This window comes from Strongylocentrotus purpuratus, unplaced genomic scaffold (assembly GCF_000002235.5).
Source record: "Strongylocentrotus purpuratus isolate Spur 01 unplaced genomic scaffold, Spur_5.0 spur5_scaffold_13, whole genome shotgun sequence".
Classification (NCBI taxonomy): domain Eukaryota; kingdom Metazoa; phylum Echinodermata; class Echinoidea; order Camarodonta; family Strongylocentrotidae; genus Strongylocentrotus; species Strongylocentrotus purpuratus.
Window position 1 is genome coordinate 8,866,161 of NW_022145598.1, and position 22,841 is coordinate 8,889,001.

Below are 22,841 nucleotides of genomic sequence, written 5' to 3' on the forward strand. Positions count from 1 at the left end.
CCTTACCAACAGCCTTGTCAAACCTGTCACTCTCTATCTCTTCGCTACAATCTTGAACATCGCCGATCTTCTATGCGATGTGTATTTTGACAACTACTACGCCATGTTGGTGACGTCATGTATCTCCGCATTAGGGACTTTTAGATTTGCACGTCAACAGTTTTGACTGCAACGTGTGACGTCATTTTAAGGCACTGCGCATGCGTTACGTCGTCTCAGTCGGCGATCGAGAATGCGTCAACCTTGATTTTCCTAAACCTAGTACATACATACATATTGATATTTATATAGCGCCTTTACATGCTCAAGGTACTAGTATGCCGTGTGCGCATGCAGGGGCGGATCTACGTAGCGATTATTCCGGCCCGGCCCCCCCCCCCATCCTAGCCCCCCAAAACGATAACAAAAATAGGATAATAACGTAAAGTTAACCTTTATAAAAAAAAAATTAAAAAAGCGCCCCCCCCCCCCCCGCTTATTCGCCGGCCGGCTGAGTCGGCACTAAATGTTGTATTAAGATTTGGCTACCCCCTCCCTCCCTTGACGACGTCTGGATCCTCTGCAGGCGCGGATCCACGGGGGGGGGGGGGGGGGGGGGGGGCTGACGGGTCAACAAAAAAAGAATAAAAAAAAACATTCTCACGAATTAGGTGAAAAAAACAAAAATAGTGGTTTTCACCGCCCCCCCCCCCCCCCCGCTTATTTACCGGCTGACTGAGTCGGCGCAAAATATTTCCTGAAAAATTTGACCCCAAAAAAGTGCCTCCTACCCCCCCCCCCCCCCCCTCCCGCTTATTCACCGGTGGTTGAGTCGCAACTAATATTTTCTCACGGATTGGGCCCCATAGGGTTAGGCTGGATCCGCCACTGTGCGCATGAGTTCCTCAGGTAGACAAAAAAACATCCCTTTCCTGCTATTATGCATATTCACCTTTTTACATAATTTATTTACATTCTAAAGATAATACAGTCTAGCGAGGTTTGTTGTTTGCTGAAAGAAAGTAAATCACTTGTATTAAAGCAAAACTGTTAAACCGTACACTAATAATGATAATAGTAATAATAATAATAATAATAATAATAATGATATGTTATCCCCGTGCGTTGTGGTGTCGAATTAATAAGAGCGATCCACACTGTCTTGCAATTTCTTCCAAACGACTGGGGATAGATACCATCTTTCTTTCAAGCAGTAAAGAATAGTTCTATAGATCATAATTCTAGCTGTCGAGGTTTGTTGTTTGCTGAAAGGAAGTTCTTCACCTGTATTTGAGCAAAACTGTTCAACCGTACACCATCTAGAAGTTTGGAGCTCCGACAGTATACAATGGTACACTGATACTTCTTGAGTTCTATCAATATTCTGCGCGTCTATTCTCCGTTTCGTATATGTTATCCAGCTAACAGAAGTGAAGCACACATTTATATTTTGTGTATCGTTCCATCAAAGCCTACCATGGGTTGTTTTTATGAGATTTTAACTTCTCGAAGTTTGCCTGTGGTGGTGTGTTTCTTCTTAAAGGCATCCTGTCATGTAGGTATTATTAAGACCATTGGAATTTACTTGGAAGATATCAACATTAGTCTTGGAACGACATCGACGGATATTGGAATTGCTCTTGGACTACTCAATGCATTCTCTAACTTTCCAGGTGAGAATCTAAATCTTATCTATTCCTAATGTGACCGCTCAAATCCAGTGGCAAATTATCTCTAAATGTATCCCGCACGATGTACTTGCGATGAATCGCTTACACAAAAATAAACTACCTGCCTGCTGGAGTGAGGGGAGAATAACCGACCCGTGCCCCGCCCCCTTTGAAACTTAAGTGGCAAATCTTAATGACCCCCCCCCCCCATGTCACACGTGAATTAAAGACCCTCTTTATTATTTCATGACATAGCTTTAGGTTTTCAAATAATTTTGGACTTAAAGATAGATCTGCCATCGTCTAGTGGATACATCCCCTCTGCGGGACGATATAAGAATACAATAATTATATGCATAGTTTCAAGTAGATATTCATTGATTTTAAAAACTAACTTTATTTTCATTATTGCAAAGTTGAAACTTTGATTCGACAAGGTTATCAAAATTCAATGCTTGGAAACATTCGAAGTAATGATTATTATAAATTACAAAACGCTTAAATACAGCCCCGGTATAGCACCTGAAGAGCTCTCCGAACGCTGCTGAGATGTGTGAGATCACAGTATGGACATGATGTGCACAAGCAGACGATGTCCCATGACATCTCACACATTTTCAGTGCCTGTGTTTTCATCTTATCTTGAGTTCTTTCTCTTACTTCACTACCGTCAGGCTAAATGTATAACTTATTGCCTCACTCTAAACCCCGCGCATGGTTTTGTTTTGATGACAAATGCAGCGATGCAAAAATAAAGGAATCTGTCGCTTGTAAACAAAATAAGACGCCATTGTACCGTGTGAGTCAAAAAAAAAAGTTTACACCTAGAAAATTGCTAATTATTTTAAAAATCATCTATGAACAGTAAATTATTATACATCTTATGAAAGAGTGTTTTATCCCAAATCATTTGGTGCCATTTTTGTGTGGTATGTGTTCACCCTTGGATGAACAGGTGGCATTGTTTGCGAGAGTGCAAAAATCGACTTGCGCCAAAGTGATGCCTTTAGAATGTATTATGTTGGGATTAGTGGAGTGAGAGAATGGATTGAATGTATCAAATGAAATGCATTGCATATGTTTTTCGCAAAGGGCAAAGTCACACACACCCAGGGCTCAAATTAATTTTTTGTCCACGGGGGCTCTTCCCAAAAAAAAGAGCCCCCGTGAGAAGGCTCACGGGGCTCTTTTAGTACTGACGGGGGCTCTTTTTTATACAAATATCCATTGAATTGGTACCTATGATACTCCTCAATTATTTGCTGTTTCATCTTTATCATTTTAATCAGCATTTTCCCTCTTACAAATTTACAAGCTACATAGCTGTTAATGACTTTCATCCCGTGATGACATTCTCTCGATGTCTTCCCGTTCTGCACATAATTTCCTCCTCATTATTGGGAGCAACCTTTACATTCTTTCTTTACTGAGCCGCGTAGCGGAGAGGCGATTTTGTGTGTGTGCTATTTTGGACAGACGCGGATCCACGGGCTGATTCTACCCCCCCCCCCTAGCCTCCCAAACCGTTAAAAAAAATAGGATAGTAACGTAAATTTTAGCTTAAAAAATAAAATAAAAAACGCCCGCCCTCCTGACCTGCCAGTGACACAAATGCGGCATCAAAACATTTGTGCTTCTCTGACCGTAATTAAATGCCTAAAACCCCTGACCCCCCCCCCCCCCCCCCCCACACACACACACCAATTTACGCTCGCTACCCTCTACCTGATCGTAAATACTTTAGCCCCCCACTTTGATAAACGTTCCGCGGGGCCTGTGTATATAATATACACGCATACAACACTGATCTGTATGATGTCTTTAACGTGACATATCTTCTTCTCCCCTTGCAAACGAGAAAGAAAACAAGGTCATTGATTGTGATTCAAATTGATGCGAATATTTGTTTGAATAAGCACTGCTATTCGTCCGATTCTTCTTTGTAAAAACAACTTTTACAAATCTCAGCCATGCTTACTGAGTTGAGACGTTCCATTCAATGTAAAATACTCATTAACGAATACACTTCTCCTAATCTGAAAGTGATCTTACAACACAGTGGCTGAATTGCAAGGCTGAGATTTGCAAAAGTCGTTTTTACAAAGAAGATTCTGGTGAAAAGCATTGCTTATTCAAAAAAAAAATCCTTGCATCAATTTGAATCACAACGATTATTTGTCGCATGATCCTTTTATCAAATAACCTTGTTTTCTTTTTTGTTTGCAGGTGGAGAAGAAGCTATGTCACGTTAAGAAATTATAAAGATCAGTTGTATTATGCGTATATACATAATGATACCAGAACAAAATGTTGATTATCAGAATGTCATTTTGGAATACCTCTATAAAAATACCACATTGTCTTTAGCCCGTATCAGCATTAGTATGAGCCAATATAAAGCTATTATTCTTTATTCAGTTCAGTATAATAATTTTCCTCAAAAATAGTTTCGCTATTTTTTTAGGGTTGAGACGCTAAGAAATGGTTTCAAATGTACATTACACAAACCCTGAACCATTGCAAAATGATGGTGGTTCTCTCTCTCTCTCTCTTTATTTTAATCATGCATTATCAACTACATATAAAGCAGCAACCAAAAACTTAGGGTTATCTGAGATAGGTGAAAGTAAGAGTTAAAAAGAAAGTCATGCTAAAACGGCGCTTCACCTCCCCCCCCCCCCTGAAAAAAAATTAGTGGTCCTCCTCTCCAGCATCCCCCCCCCCCCGCTTTAATATTCACCAGCCGGCTGAGTCGGCGCAAAAATGTTCCCCCAAAACTGGACCCCCCAAAACAAATATATGTGCATTTATCCAGCCCCCCCCCCCCCTCCGCTCATTCGCCGATCGCCGGCTGGCTGATTCGCCGCTAAATATTTTCTCAAGATTTGGCCCCCCCCCCCCCTCTTGCCGCCGGCTGGATCCGCCCCTGATTTAGGACCCCCGTAAGTGATGTTTTCCTGGCATCTACTAACATGCGAAGCATCGTCCACGAGCCGCATAGTGGCGAGGCGATTTTTTGTTGTTGCTATTTTGAACCCCCGTATTGTTTTCCTGGCATCTACTAACATCTTACTGCGTGGGTCGATCTGGACACATAATGGCGTTTTTCTATGCACATCACATTTTCACTTGGCAGCCCAAGGGGGCCGGGGGGAGGAGGGGGTTAAACCCTTTAACCCCCCCCCCCCCCGTAGATCTGCCCATGTTACCATGTATCATTCCACGACATCTTGGTCTTCCTCTTCTTCTCAATAGGGACTTTTAGATTTGCGTGGACGTGGACGTGTTCTTTTAAGGCACTAGCAGTCACATGTGACGTCCTTTTAAGCACTGGCAGTGCCTTAAAAGGAGGTCACACGTTGCAGTCCACGTTCTCATCGTGCAAAAAAAAAGTCCCTATATTGATTTATTGGTCGAGGTTCATTATTTGCTGGTCATTTGAAATCCCCAGATTTCAGCGGGTTTACGCTTTCACAACGAAAAACTTCTCCATGACCATATGTTTCTGCCCTTGTGCGATCGCCTCCATAGCTCCAGCAGACATGGCGCGGCAGCGTGCACACGTACCGTTACTAACGGCGCAGTAGGCCTATAACCACTGATGATGGCGGCACTGCTCTGCGAGCTGAACCGGTAATAATAGGCCTACTCATAGAACGAGAAATCTTGCACGCTTATCTAAGTTTCATTTCATTGGTTTAAGGTTTGTAAATTGAAACTCAATATTGTGTTAAAGTTAGAACAGAAAAGATAATCTTTATTTTATAATTCCACGAGGGCGATTTTTAATTTTGCAATCGCCCCCGTGAGCAACCTGACGGGGGCGATTATGTAGCTCAGGGGGCGAATCGCCCACCGCCCCCGTGTATTTTGAGCACTGCACACACCCACACACACGCGCACAAATGTTCCTTGATATTTGATATTCGATATTTGAATGTGTGTCATGATTAGTTTTGTTAGGGGTGTTATTTGGATCTGCAAACACCGAATTAATACCCAAATCCCATTATTCAAACATCACATAGGCAACTTTGGCGCAAGTCGATTTTTGCACTCTCGCGAACAATGCCTCCTCTTCACCCAGGCGTGAACACATACCACACAAAAATGATACTGAATGATTTGGGATAAAACACTCTTTTATAAGATGTATAATAATTTACTGTTCATAGACGATTTATAAAATAATTAGCAATTTTCTAGGTGTAAACTTTTTTTGGACTCACTCAGTATATTCAGCTGCACACACCGTGGTATATGTTCGGCGTTTCAAGATGGAACAAATGCCGTCCTTGATATCATTCCGGGTTTTTTTTTCAATTTGAATGTCTGTTTTCTTTGATTGTTAATTAACCCCTATCCTGTGTATTTACAAGCAAAAGATTTTAGTTATCAGAATCGGGTTATATCCTCTTTTTAATGGTTTGACATGCCATTACATTTATATACACTAACCTCATTACAATTTGACAAATAATAGCTTTGCAATTATGTTAATTCTTTATGGGATGTCGTCTGCTTGCGCAGTATTGGTCCATATAGTGACGTCATTAAAACATCGTTATTTTTCCGGCGACTCGTCTCTCGTATATCCCAGCTGCTATGGAGGTGGTTGTATTTGTATTTTTATAAATCACCCGATATGTAGTTGACCTAAAACTTGTACGATGGCCATCTGTTAGCTTACCAGTTTCTAGTGATACGCTAGTTGACATATTTGTGATTTTCTTTGAATTTCACCTTCAACAATATTAAATCTGATATAAATGGCCCTACGTGTTATCAGTCTCTGTGACATGGTGTAATATTGAAGCCCTTAACAAAGTTTGCGCTTCAAAATAATCATGAAGTGCCTCAAAAAAAGTAAAAATCTTTGATTGACCGGTTGTTATTTTCCCCAATAGACTGTAGTGTTATTAAAATCGTTACGAAAACGAATTCTGAACTTTCTAATTCCAATCATAAATATCTTGATAATCAGACAGGCAATCAGCTTGTAAAAGTCATGGGATTCATGTTTGACCTAAAGGTTTATGATTATGATTGCAGCATGAGCTAAATTCTGGATTTTTTAAAGAATCTGAGGCAAAGTTACCCTATCCCTTTAATAACAGCGCATTTTACACATACAAATACCCTTTCGAGGGTCAGGTTGGAAACTATGGTTCCTGGGGTAACTTGACAGCAAACATTTTTCATGAGTGCATGGTGGGGCCCTGGAAGGAAAATGGTCATATTCACGTCACCGAGAGTAGTAACAGAAAATGATAATGGTAATAACATTAATAGTATATATCATTTCGGTTAAAGAGAAGGTTGAGTTCTGGGACGAGGTGAAAAATAATTTGTGAGCATTACTCATTCTTATTATGCAAGTGTGGAAGAACATCAGATAAGACATGTTCCCTGAAAAGCATGGCTCTTCAAATGCCTTCATATTCTAAATATGCATGTAACATCGTAAAAATCGGGGGCCGGCTTTTTACGCCACGCGTTCGTGTAGTCCCATATACATCTTTATGTGCAAGTGTTTGTAACTTTACCAAGACTTGGCCACATTTCTTATCATTTTGATGATTCTAGAACCTTGCAATACACACAAATGCTTATATGCTAGATGATCAACCTTTTCTGGTCGGTTCCACACCGTTTCTTTCACAATGCAATCGCATGACCAGAACTCAACTTCATCTTTAAGCTTAGATGTACTTTTCTACTCATAAATATCTGCACCGGAAGGTACAGCACACAATTGTGAACAAACTATGAATGTTCGCAATACAGTACGTACTATTTTGTGTGTGACGTCTCACACCGTGTATGGTATTTCGGTATCTGAAAATAGTACTGCATGCTGTACATGGATCGTGACGTGAAATGTTAACCCTGACGGCAATTCGCATGATACCTTCCAAAGCCCCCCCCCCCCCCCCCTCTAAATACAAACACCTGTTAGGAACTTTCGCTCAACAATTGACAAATGTAACCTAATTATTCCAAAATCCAGACTTTCATCTACCGAAAAACGTCTCACAATTCCTTCTTCGAAAATGGGCACATACACTAATATTTGATCTCGGAAAGCGTACTTCTTTCCTCAGTAATTTGATATGATTTCCCTTTTTAATGAAGTTTGTGTATTTTTTCACAATATGTTCTTTGGTATATTTTTGATAGCCCTCCTAAACAATCGATAATAATATAATTATTGTAATATATCTTGTTAAAGGTACTATGTCCCTTTTGCAGCCAACCTCAAATTCTGTGGAACTTTGCAGGAATTATGAAAACATGTCATGTATGTCCTATCTGTGAAATTTAAACGTTAGCAGTGTCCTAATATTCACATTATGCAAGGAAACCCGTTTACTTGCTAGACTTCACTGTCAGACACTATTGAGTGACTGACTGGCTTTTTTTTCTTCTTTGGTAATAACATACATAAAATGAGCCGTAAAGCGTACATGAGCATTTGTCTACATCAATAACCCACTTCTTGTGATGGCCAAAATTAAACTGATTGAATCTTTGCGCAGCATAAAACGTATGACCATTCGGTACAATGGTCTGAAAATCAAGACTATTACTTATTGACTCTATAGCTCCTAAGTCGATTTGACAACTAATAGTCGTTATTTTCCCACTTGAAGACATTTTCAAGCCTCACCTTTTTTAGGGAAGTTTTAAATTAGTATTATTTTTTCAATGCCGTTGGAATTTAATCTTTTCATTTTGTTAGCCTGCAAATGGGACATAGTACCTTTAAAAAATATTCAATTCATGACTAATATTTGAAATAGATTCAAGCAGATGAATATCAGTTATAAGAAATGTTGCTAATTACATGAGCATAAGATTTTTTCTGTCTTCATATAGCTCCTATAATTGCTGCCCTCTATCGCCACCATTCCATTCGTCGTCTGCTCCTAATATTTGGTACATGTCTCGCTTCGATGGGCGTGGCCTTGACTTCCATGGCAAACAGCAACGCTCAAATGTCAATCTATCTCTCAATAACCGGTAAGAAACTGTTCATAAAATCTTATTAACTATATTACAGTCCATGTTTATCTTTAACCTTACTCCTGATTACATGAAAGATTTTCGTAAGAAGTTGGGAGGGAGAGTTAATTGTTGAAAATATTTGATCAAATCATTTGTTTCGCTTTTATAGTGAAGGTTATAATTTAGATTTTCCACTTTTTGGAAAAAGCATGAAAACAAAGTATTGTAATAGTACGCTCATTTGGGCTAAAGGGGGCGCTAGAGCCATAGAAAAGCCGGGTTGGGTTGATTAATGGTACGATTATTAGTTTGACTTGGTATACACCTAAAAAGCTAAATAACATTTATTATGTTTCCAATAGTATGCCAGGAACTGGTAAACAACCCCTGGTTTTGAATTCTTGAATTAGATTAAAGTGTTCATTTCGATAAGCATGTTGGAAATGAATTCCTGCATCAAGATGTACATGTACAGATGTTCATTTCCAACAACACATTAGACAATAGACTGTTTTGCCGGGGACGCGACATTCTCGCGGAGAGATAGACTCCTCCCATTTTTGTCGGTGACCAGTTTAAATCACTAGTATCTATGATGCTTTGTCATTGGTTATAATTAAGTAAAGGTATAACTTCTCTTTTAATTGGTCGGTTGACCTAAGGGTAATTGCATGTATCCCGTCTTGTAATTGGTTGGCGGAGTAAGGGTCCTCCTGGTTGGTTGGGTATACCATGGGATATCTAAACCTCTTCGGGTGCCGGAGTACTTAAAGGCCATGTGCGGGATTTTGGGGTTAGTTTTATTTCATTCCTTTACCATGTTCAGTAGGATGTGCTGCTAATTTCAATCAATAGGGTCGCCCAGCCTCTGAGAGAAGCAGTTTATTTACCATGTTCAAATAATGATAATACTCGTCGTTTGCAACGATTGAAGCTTCGGCTGATATAAATTTAATAAAGTGGACTTCAACTGTAATTCCGAGCTTCCTGTGTTTATTTATGTTTGAACTTGTCATCTTCGACGCATTTACTGGCCCACCACACTATGATCCAAATTGAATGGGTGTAAGGAATACTTTGGTTCAGATTGGTCTAAAAGCACTAAATTTGGCAAAGACGTCGAATATGCCATACTATTTAGATTTTTTACGGACGCCAAGAAGGGCACCGCCTGGGGCCGACATTTTGGTCCAATAAAAAAAAAGCCCGCCAGATGAGCTGGAATTCAATAGTATTTAAAAATGAAAATGGCTAGAAAAATTAACCTCTGAAAAATGATGGGGCCTACAGATATCGAAAATCTTATTCTGATGTTAATTCATCGATTCGATGTCAAGGAGGGCGCCCCTTGAGATTACTTCCGCCATTTGAGCTCATGGTTTATTAAACTATTATAGTTTATATAGCTCCCCTTCTGCATTACCGAAGCACGATGATTATAAACCCCAACTTCCAAAATATGTTCTCACCCATCTTATAGGAGTGTAGTTCAGGAGAAGTGGATCGGGAAGCTAGCTAAGGACAAACTCGAACCACCCTACCAACAGGGACTTTTAGATTTGCACGTCGACAGCTTCGACTGCAACTTGTGACGTCATTTTAAGGCACTGCGCATGCGTCACGTTGTCTCAGTCGGCGATCGAGACTGCTTCAACCTTGATCTTCCTAAATCTAGTACGGTACTAGTATGCCGCGTGCGCGCGCGTGCATACAAAACAATAATTAAATAGAATGCCATTAGCTTTTGACAAAAGATGAATGGAGGGCACCAATGAGGAGAATCATTGAGAACTGGGATGTCAAAACTTTAATTGACTTATTGTTGACAACACGGAAACTGGTTCAAACAGACACATATCCACATTAAATGTAGAATGTGTGACATTTATATAACTACGATTTGAATGTCTTACATTCTGAACAGAAATAGAGAAAATAAAAGATAGTAAAAACTAAAGAGACACCTCAGGAAAAACGAGAAAATATGAAGACGATCTAAGAGAGAGAGAGAGAGAGAGAGAGAGAGAGGGGGGGGAAGGATAGAGTAGATAAAGGAAACACCAAGGAGAAAAGTATAGAAACAATGGACCAAATTCGAAAGAAAAGCGGTGCCTGTCTTAGTGCATTTAGAAAATAGCAACATCGTGGAAAATGCATGAATGGCCTGGATGAAATATTGGGATTACTTGAAGACTTCCGAACCTTCGTGTGTGTAGTTGAGTTTTTACAGACATGTATCAATGATTAGATATGATTATTTACGTCTGGGGACCGACCTTTAACGTCACCTGGTCCATCCAAAAGACGTGACTCAGTTTCGAACCTGCGTCCTCAGCTGAATCAGTTTTTTTAATTTCCATAGTTAGCTGGATTACAGGCGCACGCCACAACGCCCCTGTTAACACTTAAAGGCCTTATATAGGCCCTAAGCCGATATTTATTGTTAAAACTCGTAGGCTCTGTTTATCTTTTGCCAGTAACAACTCTCCTTATAATAGATATAGACCTAAATCTAGCCTCATTTTTTCAGTATACGAGTTTCATTACCGTATAATCAAGGAGTATACATATAGTCTTAATCAAAATTGTGTTATGTTTGGGTCGTACCCAGTTTTCTAACACTCATTATTGTACATTTAATATCGACCGTAATTTTCAGGCGAAGGGCTTCCCAAGTAACGGACCATACATCGTTAATAAATACATATGGACCGTCAACTAAAAGGTTTGAGAACCCCTGTTATAGAGCTTCTCGTTGTGCAAACTTATCTGGCGGCCATTTTAGATCTGACCAAAATGGTGGCTCTAGGGGACACCCTTCTTGACATCCAATCAATTGAGTAGCATCACCAAATGTGGTGCGTTTAGAAATTTGCAACAAACCGCTCCATTTCTCCTCCTAACATCCTTAACTAATGTAACTTGTACAAATATAGGTAGTACGTAGTAGGCATTTGAAGATTTGAAAGCGTGCCATCGTGCGGCATTGTATTAAATTTCATGATGCCATAACAATATTTACCTAGTTTGGTATTATAATTTAGAAAATCGATGTTTGTTCCATAGAATACTTGCGGTCATGGGTAAACGGGGCCAAAATAGCGCTGAGGTAAATGCACAGTATATAGTGCGGCCCCTGTAGCGCAAACTCTCAGCTACCACATATTTCAATTTGGAAGAATATTTAGTAGAAACATGTGATACACTGTCAAAAGAACATTGCAAATATGAAATTATTAATTACAAATATAAAGATCTTAATTTCAATTGCAATATGACGACGCCTTAACCTCTGCTTAGCTACAAATGATATAATCTCATGTACACGTCGAGCCCCCTTCATGATTACAATACATATTTTTTTAATACGAATATGGGATATGGATGATAGGGAGATATGAGTTTGTTCCGTTCTCTGTCTTCGCCTACAAACTGGCACAGGTGACCCCGGTTTGAAACTGAGTCACGTCTTTCGGATAGTGACGTTAAAGGTCGGTCCCCAGGCGTAAATCCTTTTATCTGATTCAACCACGTCTGTGAAACCTAGATTACTGAGGCACACATATATGCTCATTCGTACATACAACCTAATTACAGTAACAGAAATACAGTATACGATAATGAAAATAATAATGATCATAACGATTACGAGGATTATATCATAATTCTCCTCATCCTCATCATTATCAGAGCATACATATGTTTAATGCTCGAGGTAAAGTGAATTCTTTTAAAGAGTATTTACAATAGAATACATGGAATAGTTAGCGAACTGATCGTGTCCTGTTGTGCGTATCCACTATAAACACGTTTATTCTTAACCCATTGCTTACGGGAACCTGGGGAGTGTTTCACAAAGATCATAAGTAGAACTTAATACTAAGTTGGACTTAAAAAGTATGGACAGCCATTGGAGCCTTAAAATGAATATATTCAAAAGCAAAAATTGGAGTATTTTAGACTTTTCATCAATTCCACATCAAGAACATGAAATCTCCCATGATAATAGAAAATATGAATGATTTGAATCAACATTTTATGACTTCTAAAAAAAAAATTACAAAATATTTTCAAGGATGCTAATGGCTTCCCATAAATTTTAAGTCCAACTAAGAGATAAGTTCAACTTAGGATCTTTGTGAAACACCCCCCCCCCCCCCTGGTGGTCCCTGTGAAGAATTCAGTAGTCAACGGGTATTTTGTTCGACGCACAAAGGGAGCTTTTGCCCGCACTAAAGTTTTAGCTTTCGTCGATATTTTAGGCGTCCAATAGCTAAATGCCCGCAGTTCCGACAATCAGAAAGCTTGAACCTTAAATTATGATATAATTGGGATTCTTAACCGTCTTTATTGTTGCTATTATATTTTTTCATTCAACAAATAAGATTGGCCATTCATTAACTTCTTTCAAAAGAATTTCTAATATTGTTTTTGTTTTTTTGCATTTTAGAGCTTTATTTTGTGTATTTTTTTACTGATGTAATTAAAAGAATCCCATTGGTTAAATTGGAAATGTTTAATCATGTTAACAGGACATCGATAAACATGTACAGTTGCGCCAGGAGGTTGCACTGTTGTTGAGCTCTGTGATTTCGTTGAATTTTTCTTGATAGTTTTAGGAATAGTGTTCTGAATTCATCAGCAGTCTTTTAAGTATCACTCCACGATCCAGCTAGATCATTTTTGTGATGGATTGAGATGTTTGGAACACCTACAGTTTTGATTTATGTTTTCTTCATGTTCCTGTATGAGCCCATGGTCAACCATTACAGTGCTTGATGCACATAGTATTCATGTCCATGACTATTATGTTCTCTACTATTGTTAGACTAGAACATGAATAGACAGCCATGGCTAGCATCGGCATGGTGACTATTGTTGTGAGTCTCCTGATCCTATTAGCTTCTATTGTGATAATGCCTACAATCACCTACACCAGAGAAGACCTTTTGTCTTTTCAACCCAAGTGTGCTGATCTCAGGATACCACTGAATACCTATCACATATTACAGGACTATGGCATATGTTCAGTGAAACCAACTCATCGTGGACATCGTGTACATCATTCTTCATGTCGTGTTTCTGACTTTAGAAACTTAATATCAGTAGTACCTACTAAACTCTCGGCAAAGATGTGTACATTGAACGCTAGATCAGTAAGGAATAAGACTACCGATATCGTTGAATTTGTACTTGATAATGATTTTGACATCCTCGCATTGACCGAGACATGGTTGAAGGATGACGATGATGTTATTTTGGGAAACTGTATACCTGAGGGATATACCTTTAATCATAAGGATCGACAAGGAAAAGGAGGAGGTGGTGTCGGACTGTTGTTCAAATCTTCACTGTCGGTCAAGTCAGAAGCTGTACAACATTTCATATCATTTGAAGCTTATCAAGCCCGAGTTTCATGCCAATCCCGTTCACTTATTCTCCTTGTCATTTATCGCCCAGATATAGTGGAAGAGCAAGGCCAGCGAATACCTTATAGTCTGTTCCTTGAAGAGTTTGCTACCCTACTTGACTCATTTGTTCTTGATCCCTCCGAAGTTGTCCTGACAGGGGACTTCAATGTATGGGTCGACGATTTCAATTACGTACGGGCAAGGCATTTTATGAACATACTTTCATCCTACGGAATGAAGCAGCTTGTACGAGAAGGGACTCATCTACATGGCCATACACTTGATTTGCTTATTAATCGGGATTCAGCCACTCTTGTTTCTGATGTATCTGTTTTCCTTGGAGTATCTGATCACCACGCTGTCCAGTGTAACCTTGATTTAAGAAAGCCGTCTACTTCTCGCAGGACTGTCACAACTCGCCCTCTACGATCAATGAACAGAGAACAATTCCGATCTGGAGTCCATGAATCTTTGTCAGAAATTGACATTGAGGATAGCAGCATCTCTTCGTCTGTCGAAAGATATGATCTCTCTCTCACTAGTCTTCTTGATAAGCTAGCACCTAAAAAGACTAGAAGTGTTATCATCAAACCTTCGAGTCCATGGATGACTGAGAAAATCCATGCTGCTAAGTGCCTTAGAAGACGCCTTGAGCGCAAGTGGAGGCGTACTAGAAGTGAAGAAGACCGCAAATCATATGTGACACAGCGTCAGGTTGTTTCCCAAGAAATTGAAAAGGCAAAAACTGAATACTATTCAGAGTGTGTTGCAGAATGCGAAGGAAACCAAAGACGTCTCTTCACTGTTGTAGACGCTCTGCTGCACCGAAAGAAGGAAACTGTTCTTCCGGATGCTTCTTCTGACCAAATACTGGCTGATAACTTTTGTCATTATTTCTTCAACAAGGTCACCAAGATCCGTGATGACATTGATTCCGAGCTTTCGTCAGGACAGTGTGTACAGCATTGTGAGTTATCATCTGTTCCAGTTTTGACTGATTTCGCTAAAACTTCTATTAGTGAGATCAAGAGGGTTGTCATGAATTCTCCAACATCATCATGTGAGTTAGATCCAATTCCTACTGCTCTTCTAAAAGAATGCATTGACGACTTTGCACCATATATTACAGACTTTGTTAATAAGTCTCTTCGATGTGCAAGCTTTCCAGCCTCAATGCAACAGGCTCTCGTGAAGCCTCTCCTGAAAAACCCGAATCTTGACAGACAAGACTTTGCAAGTTATCGACCTGTGGCAAATCTAAGCTTCCTATCGAAGGTTATCGAACGCATAGTATCCGCTCGTCTTCAGTCCTTCTTGAATGACAATAACCTTCAAGACAACTTCCAATCAGCCTACAGAGAAAAACACAGTGTTGAAACTGCCCTCTTACGAGTGCAAAATGATATCCTCACCGAAATGGATAGTGGAAAAGTAACTGGGCCAATTCTGCTCGATCTGAGTAGTGCATTTGACACGGTCGACCATGTTATACTCCTAGAGAGACTTCAGTCTATGGGCATTGGTGGACAGGCTCACCAGTGGTTAACATCTTATCTCTCAAACAGATCGCGAAGGGTTTGTGTACGCAGTGCTGTCTCTAAGACAGTTAATCTTGGCTTCTCTGTGCCCCAGGGATCGGTACTTGGGCCACAACTCTTCAACATTTACACTCTTCCCCTTCATGATATCATCAAGAGGCATAATCTCAAGCACCATATGTATGCTGATGACACGCAGATATACTTTTCGTGTTCTCCCACACAAGGGGAAGTTGAAGCCTGGATTGCTCGTGTTGAAGCCTGTATAAGTGACATTAGGAATTGGATGAAGGAGAATTACTTGAAGCTCAATGACGACAAATCTCAGTTTGTTATGCTGGGTTCCAAGCAGCAACTCGCCAAGTCGGTAACCCCCTATCTGAATATTGGTTCGTCATCAATTACTCCAGTGAAGAAAGTTCGAAATCTTGGAGTTATTTTTGACTCCAATATGACCATGGAGTCGCAGGTATCATCAAGTGTTAAACTTGCGATCCACAGTCTCCGCAATCTTCGTGCTATCGCAAGTATCTCACCACAAAGGCGGCTGAGCAGCTTGTGCATGCATTTGTTACATCCCGCATCGATTGTTGTAACTCTTTACTCTATGGCATCCCTATGTCTCAAGTTAAGAGGCTCCAGGTTGTTCAGAATGCTGCTGCCCGTCTCGTGACATATACACGCAAGTTTGCCCACATCACTCCAGTCCTTAAATCCCTGCATTGGCTTCAAGTTGAACATCGTCTCACCTACAAAATCCTTCTGATCACATACCGTGCCTTGAAGTTCTCCTCGCCACAGTACATCTCTTCTCTACTCAACTTTCGCAAGCCTGGTCGTTCTGGTCTGCGCTCTGCCAATACATCAACTCTGATCATCCCTAAGACCAGACGATCATGGGGAGATCGAGCATTTGCCTCAGCAGCTCCCCGATTGTGGAACAGTCTCCCTAACACACTTAAGGACTGTAAATCAGTAGATAGTTTCAAGGCCAGCCTGAAAACTTATCTAATGGCCAACTTTAACTAATATCATCTTCTTCCTTTTTTATGTGTAATGTGTAATGTATTGTAAGTAAAATTGTATTTAAGTATATTATGTAGCTCGATCATTGTAAGCGCCTTGAGCACCCTCTGGGTGGATATGTCGCGCTATAAAAATGTCTTTATTATTATTATTATTATTATCGATAAAAAAACAGCTTTGCTGATTCGATTGTTTCTTTTTTTTATCCTGTATAAATATGTCAAATAAATAAATTTAAAAAAATATAACTTATCTGAAAAATGACGTTCGTGAATTATTCTTGTACATCAAATTTTAATGGTACTTATGCATTTTATTCAGATACGATAATCCAATTTCAATTCTCCTACATGTTTCCTTTTCATGTGAAACAGGTCTTGGATATTGCATGGTACATATATGTTGTACCATGACATTGCACCACGTGGCTCAAAATTTCAACCTACTTTTCAGCATTAGTTTGACTGGATATGGCGTCGGAATGTTTCTGTTACCACTCATAGCTGAATTCCTACGTCAAGCTTACGGTTGGAGAGGTGGACTGCTCATCATTAGCGCGCTGATGGCACATATTATCCCAGTTGGCATGGCAGTCAAGTTGGAATCAGATGAGAGTAGCACACAGAGAAATGGTTTTCAGAGTGTCCCGAGTTCGCCACCAGAGTTTAACAAGGAAGAGGAGAGCAACATCAGCACAAGCAAGGACACAGAAGGTGAGTTGGACCGGTATTCCTAGTAGACCAAAAGCCCGTGAGACCGGCAGTCTCATGCGAACGCCATTGTCGGTCTCGTGAACTTATGTCAGAAAAATATGGCAGAAAAGCCAAGAAGACCAACATGTCGGTCTTGTGTCCTGTTAGTCTCGTGGGCCTTTTACAATGTTGACAGTTTGTCAGAAGATTTTCTAGACCTACCGTGTCTGTCGTGTGGGCCTCGTTCTCGTGTGCTTAATAAGTCTAAGAAGACTGACATAAATGGTAAATTATGGTCGACGATATGTAACCCTGTCCGATTTTAACATAAATGCTTTGGCTGCTTACTAAGGTGCGCCACCTCGGTTCAACATATGTTATGGACAGGGTCGAGGGTTTTGCCAACCCTTCGAGTGACAATAAACAGCTGAATAATAATACAGTGGAATACTCTTAGATAATATAATGGAGTTTGTGCAGAGAAAGGAATTGTAGATATAATGTTTAGTTTTGTATTTAAAACAAATCTTTAATTTTTTTGTATTAGACAATTGATGAGAGACCTACATTTTCCTTGTGTACTGTGATATTTTAGAGGTAAATTCATACCGAAAGTATTTTTGAGATTAAACCCCTTTTTAAAGGCCTTCATAATCAAATTTTCTTTAAAGATGACGACAGAGACGTCAGCGGAGTTTTTCGCAGGATCACCAACGATCTTCGCCAATCTGATTTTTACGTGGATCCTGTGTTCAATGTGTTATTTGGTGTAACTTTGGCGTCGCATATGGTTTGGAGTGGTTGGCACTCCTTTCTTGTACCGCATGCTCTGCAGAGGGGAATCTCGATCCGGAACACCATTATCATCACTTTTTCAGCTGCAGTAGGGAATACCTTCGGCAGGGCTGCTGTAGGTGTCCTTACCAACAGCCTCGTCAAACCTGTCACCCTCTTTCTCTTCGTTACAATCTTAAACATCGCCGCTCTTCTTTGCGACGTGTATTTCAACAACTTCTACGCCATGTTGGTGACGTCATGTATCTCCGCAATGGCAGTAGGAGCGGAGGCGGTGTTAGGACAGCTGGTTGTGAGGAACAGAGCATCTCCAGAGAAGTTTGATGTCGTATATGCAGCTGCCTTAATTTTTATCGGATCCGGGGGTTTCTTGGTGGCTATTTGAGTGGTAAGGATTCACCAAAAACGCATATGAGCCATTGAAATAATTTGTTGTTGTTAAAGGTATAGACTAGTGCCGGTCAGGCGATTGCTTTGTGAAAGAAACGTTGTGGAATCGATCAGAAAAGGTTGATCATCTAGCATATATATATATATATATATATATATATATATATATATATATATTGGTGTGTCCGGCAAGGTTCTGGAATCATCAAAATGATAAGAAATTTGGCCCAGTCTTGGTAAAGTTACAAGCACTGTACACAGAAAGATGCATATGGGACTACAATATATCTATCCAGTCCAGATAGATATAATAATTTACCAAACATATCAATTAGTAGGCGGTTTCCCGGCAAAATTTGTATCATCACGTATTAGTCAAAACATATTCTTACACATGATTGGTAATAAGAACTTCCATTTCATTTTTTGAGAGGGGGGCGTTTCCAAAACTGGTCTTTACGTTTAACTTGAATTGAATAAAAAGAATTTTTAGTTTGTTTTCATGTTGTTTCCAGAAAGAAGAAAATCAGTTTGACAACCTTCATGAAAGCAAAGAAAATGGTTCGATAAGATCAATTTCAACAATTAACCCTTCTCGTGATTTTATTCGTTGATTTGGAATGCAATTAAAAAAACACGATTATGAACTGATTTGCTCTAACAGCTTAACAAAAAAACTATAATGTTATTAGGTTCAATGATAGACTGAACAAAGATTGCAAACTCAGTAGGTGTGGGGTACAGTTCCCTACCAGTAATTTAGAGATAGTTTGCATTTAAGGATTTAATGGATATGAAGACAACGCCCATTGGTATCAAACGCAGACGAGGAAAATAATGGTGGCGATAGAGGGCAGCAATTATAAGAGCTGTATCGAGACCAAATAATAAATAAAATAATCTTGGGGTACAGTTACTGATTTATATATGATATATATCAGTGTCTATTTATATCGAATAGTCATTATGAAATGAATATTCATTTAATACACAACATCCGTCATGAAAAGAATCTTCACACGTGACTGGTTCATCGGGCACCAAATGATTTAAGGACAAATCCACTCGAAAAATAACTTACTTTCAATAAAAGCAGAAAAAATCAGACAAACCAATCAAAAAAAGTTTGAGCAAAATCGGATAACTAATAAGAAAATTATGATTATTTGAAAAAGTATGTAAAACTACGGAACAATGAGAATCACAACACAAATTGCAAAGATGTTTATCAGTTTGTGACGTCATGTTCTCACTGTTTATCAATTGCTCTATATGGTTTAATCCCATTAATTTCCCTTTTTATTCCCCAAACTTGATTTCCCCATGCCTTTGCCCAGGTTATATGATTTGTATCATATTGCGTGCATGACATTTCACAAAATCTTCTATGAACTTTGAAGAACTTATACTATTTTCTGAATATTGTATATTCATAATTATTGATTTTTATATAAAAAGTTTATCAAAATTCACATTTTTTTCATGATTTAACTGTTTGTGGAAAAAAATTACTCTATATTAGTGCATCCACACAAAAACATATTACTATTAATCTAACTTGGTTGCTGGTGTAAATAAATAAGATTCTTAAGGAGAAAATAGGAAATTTATATCATGAGGTCACAGACTCATGAGTGAGTTGCCAATTTGTCTAGTGATTTTCAAAGTTTTTAATGTCATTAAAAATTCATAACTTTCTTATTAGTTATCCGATTTTACTCAGACTTTTTTTGCTTGGTTAGTCTGATTTTTCTGCTTCTATTGAAAGTAATATATTTTTGGAGTGGACTTGGGCTTTAAAGGGTTGCAGGTTAATCATGTAGAAATAGATTGGATAACGCAATTAATGCAAAAAGATCAAAATAGTGACTGATCAAATAACTGTAATCAAGGGATTTATTCATAGGTATTCAGATCAACAAAGTGGATTCAAATTGCTCTCATTGTATTTTTTTCAGGAATGATTGCGGATCACTTCTCATCCTACAACGCAACGTTCAAACTATTAGCTTTCATCGAGGTTGTCGTTCTCCTCCTAATGGTAGTCGTGAGATGCAGACCAAAAGCAAACCCCGTCTGAACATGCTGTATCGGAAGCGTGTAACATATATTTTTTTATGGTGAGCTTTGAAAGCGAGTTCGTTCAGAATGTTTTCTTTTAATATATTAAAAATAAAATTATTTTAAAAACAATTTCTTTTCCTTTTTCATAAACGCATTTGGAGCTTATTATATAAGTAATCGATAGGCAACTCATAGATACTTTTGTTTTACATGCTGAATATAATAATACATTTATTACCAACATACTGTGTATAGAATTTGAAAAAAATTGTCTCTTAATATGTTCAAGTATTGTAGAGTACAATAAAAAAAACAAAAAACATTTGCATTAAAACAAAATCCCATGTCCTACAACAATAGAATAACGATTCTGATCGGTTTTTATCAAGAACAGCCAATCGATACGGTTAGTAGATGGAGTAGATTTATGTAGAAGGTACATGTATAGTTTCACTTGCAGAGTGAATGCAATGAATAAACGATATCATTTTCCGGAAGCTTGTTTATGCACATTCCCTCCCATTGGGAAGGCCCTCCTCCTAGATATTGTTGAAAAGATTAAATGAATATTAACCTGGCATTATTGAGAGTCCCAAATGAAATATATAATGTTGGGAGGTAACGATAACAATAAAAGCAGAAAACAATGAACGAGAAGAAAAAATAATATTTTGAACAAAAAACAACGACAGAGTTTACGTTGATTGTGGCTGTATCCCTCCTTCGGTTTGAATTAAGGGCCATGTGTTTGGTCAATGTGTTTGGTCCATGGAGGGACCCTATTTTGTATAACGTTGTTTATATGTTGCCACTCTACTCTGTGTTTATATAATTTGTTTTTCCTATATATTAAAGGGGCTGTAGCATGGGAAATACTGGTTAACGTTATCCACGACTTCTTTTGGAGAACTGCACGTAAACGAATGGACTTGATTATTACTGGGTCAGCGTTCTAGCGTTCGCTAAACAGACCGAAGTTCTCCTCACTCTTCGGTTTGCGTATGTTGCACGCACGTGAATACATAGGCCTACAGCGGTCGCGTCGTCCATAGTCGTAGTAGTATACCCGATTGGCCTCGAGTCAGGCCACGGGTAAGACAAATAGTCTCGTCATTCTACAGCCCCTTTAAGCTACCTCCTCTCCGGTTCATTTCTACATGGTTATAAAGTGGAGAAAATAGTTTTATTCGGTTAAAATGTTTTGTTGTTTGCATCTTAATAGATTACTTTCAAAGTAACACGATTTAAATTTTGGGAGATTTGATTTCTTGGTTCTGTTTCCCGAGTAGGATGTTTCCCCAAGAGTAAGATAATAAAATAGTTATCGTCCTTGGTCAAAAAACATAAAGTGAAAATTGTTTCCAAAAATATCCAAACCTTGAAACAAATGTGATATGTTTTTTAATTCTTTGTCGGAAATAGAGCATTGACAGTCACTTCTTTTTCCCTATACGAGCTAGCGACTTGTTACAGGCGCAAATCATTTATAATATTATATTGTGTCATTCTCAGTTTTGTGTGTATGATTACGCTCGCTGGTAATTACAAGAGACTACTGAACTTTTCCGCCCTCTACCACTATGTTTCTAGCTGTTTTATTTGATTATTTTGTCTTGAATTTTTTAAGGGATAGTTGAGTTCTTGCTTCAGACCGCAAAAGGCTTCAAAGTGCATGGTTATTGCTCTTATTCTTCTTTATGACATTTCTAGTGCTCTTTTAGGACCTAAAATTGCTATTTTTGACTTAAAAATATGTGAAATTTAGCCAATATGATCATACCCGACCAATTCAGCTCCACTTTAAAAAATATACGGTGACCATTAATTAATTAATTAATAATAACAATGAATGGGCTGGCTGGTTGTGCGTATTATAACCAACACGAAAAGGCCAACAAAAAGCCAACATCGGCGTTGGCTGAAGAAGAAATTACGTTTTGTCAACGGCTGGTTGAAATTATCGAATATTTGTGGGGCACCATAAATATTAGAAATCGTTATATTTATGGATATTTCAGCCGTCTCTTTACCGATTTGATCAAACAAAGATAATTTGGTCATTAAAATTGTATGTTGTTTTAAGTTTGGCACTCAGTTTTTCATTATCTCACAACAAAACTATTTTGTGTTGCGCCCTCTGCAACAAAAGTCAACTATCCCTTTAACGATGGCAAGTAATTGGCCGACCTTATGAAGGAGTGATACTTTTCTTGAGTGAAAAACAGTATACCTGCACCGGGCATTTTATTAAAACAGATTATTCTACAC

General features: G+C 38.8%; 1 protein-coding gene across 1 annotated transcript; it reads left to right on the forward strand.

The window, feature by feature from the left end:
• The first annotated feature begins 1,266 nt into the window (after positions 1-1,266).
• On the forward strand, positions 1,267-22,148 carry LOC115918197 (monocarboxylate transporter 13-like). The gene is made up of 5 exons (XM_030982846.1): positions 1,267-1,652; positions 8,529-8,672; positions 17,007-17,345; positions 17,996-18,507; positions 20,468-22,148. Exons 1-4 carry the CDS (start codon positions 1,457-1,459, stop codon positions 18,502-18,504), a joined length of 1,188 nt encoding a protein of 395 aa, XP_030838706.1. The 5' UTR covers positions 1,267-1,456; the 3' UTR covers positions 18,505-18,507; positions 20,468-22,148.
• Positions 22,149-22,841: the final 693 nt, after the last annotated feature.

Excerpts from the sequence above, each read along its gene's own strand:
- LOC115918197 (XM_030982846.1), top strand. The coding sequence starts at position 1,457 with ATGGGTTGTTTTTATGAGATTTTAACTTCTCGAAGTTTGCCTGTGGTG. Across the intron at positions 8,673-17,006 it reads AATCTATCTCTCAATAACCG|GTCTTGGATATTGCATGGTA; the intron begins GTAAGAAACTGT and ends CATGTGAAACAG. Across the intron at positions 17,346-17,995 it reads CACAAGCAAGGACACAGAAG|ATGACGACAGAGACGTCAGC; the intron begins GTGAGTTGGACC and ends TTTTCTTTAAAG.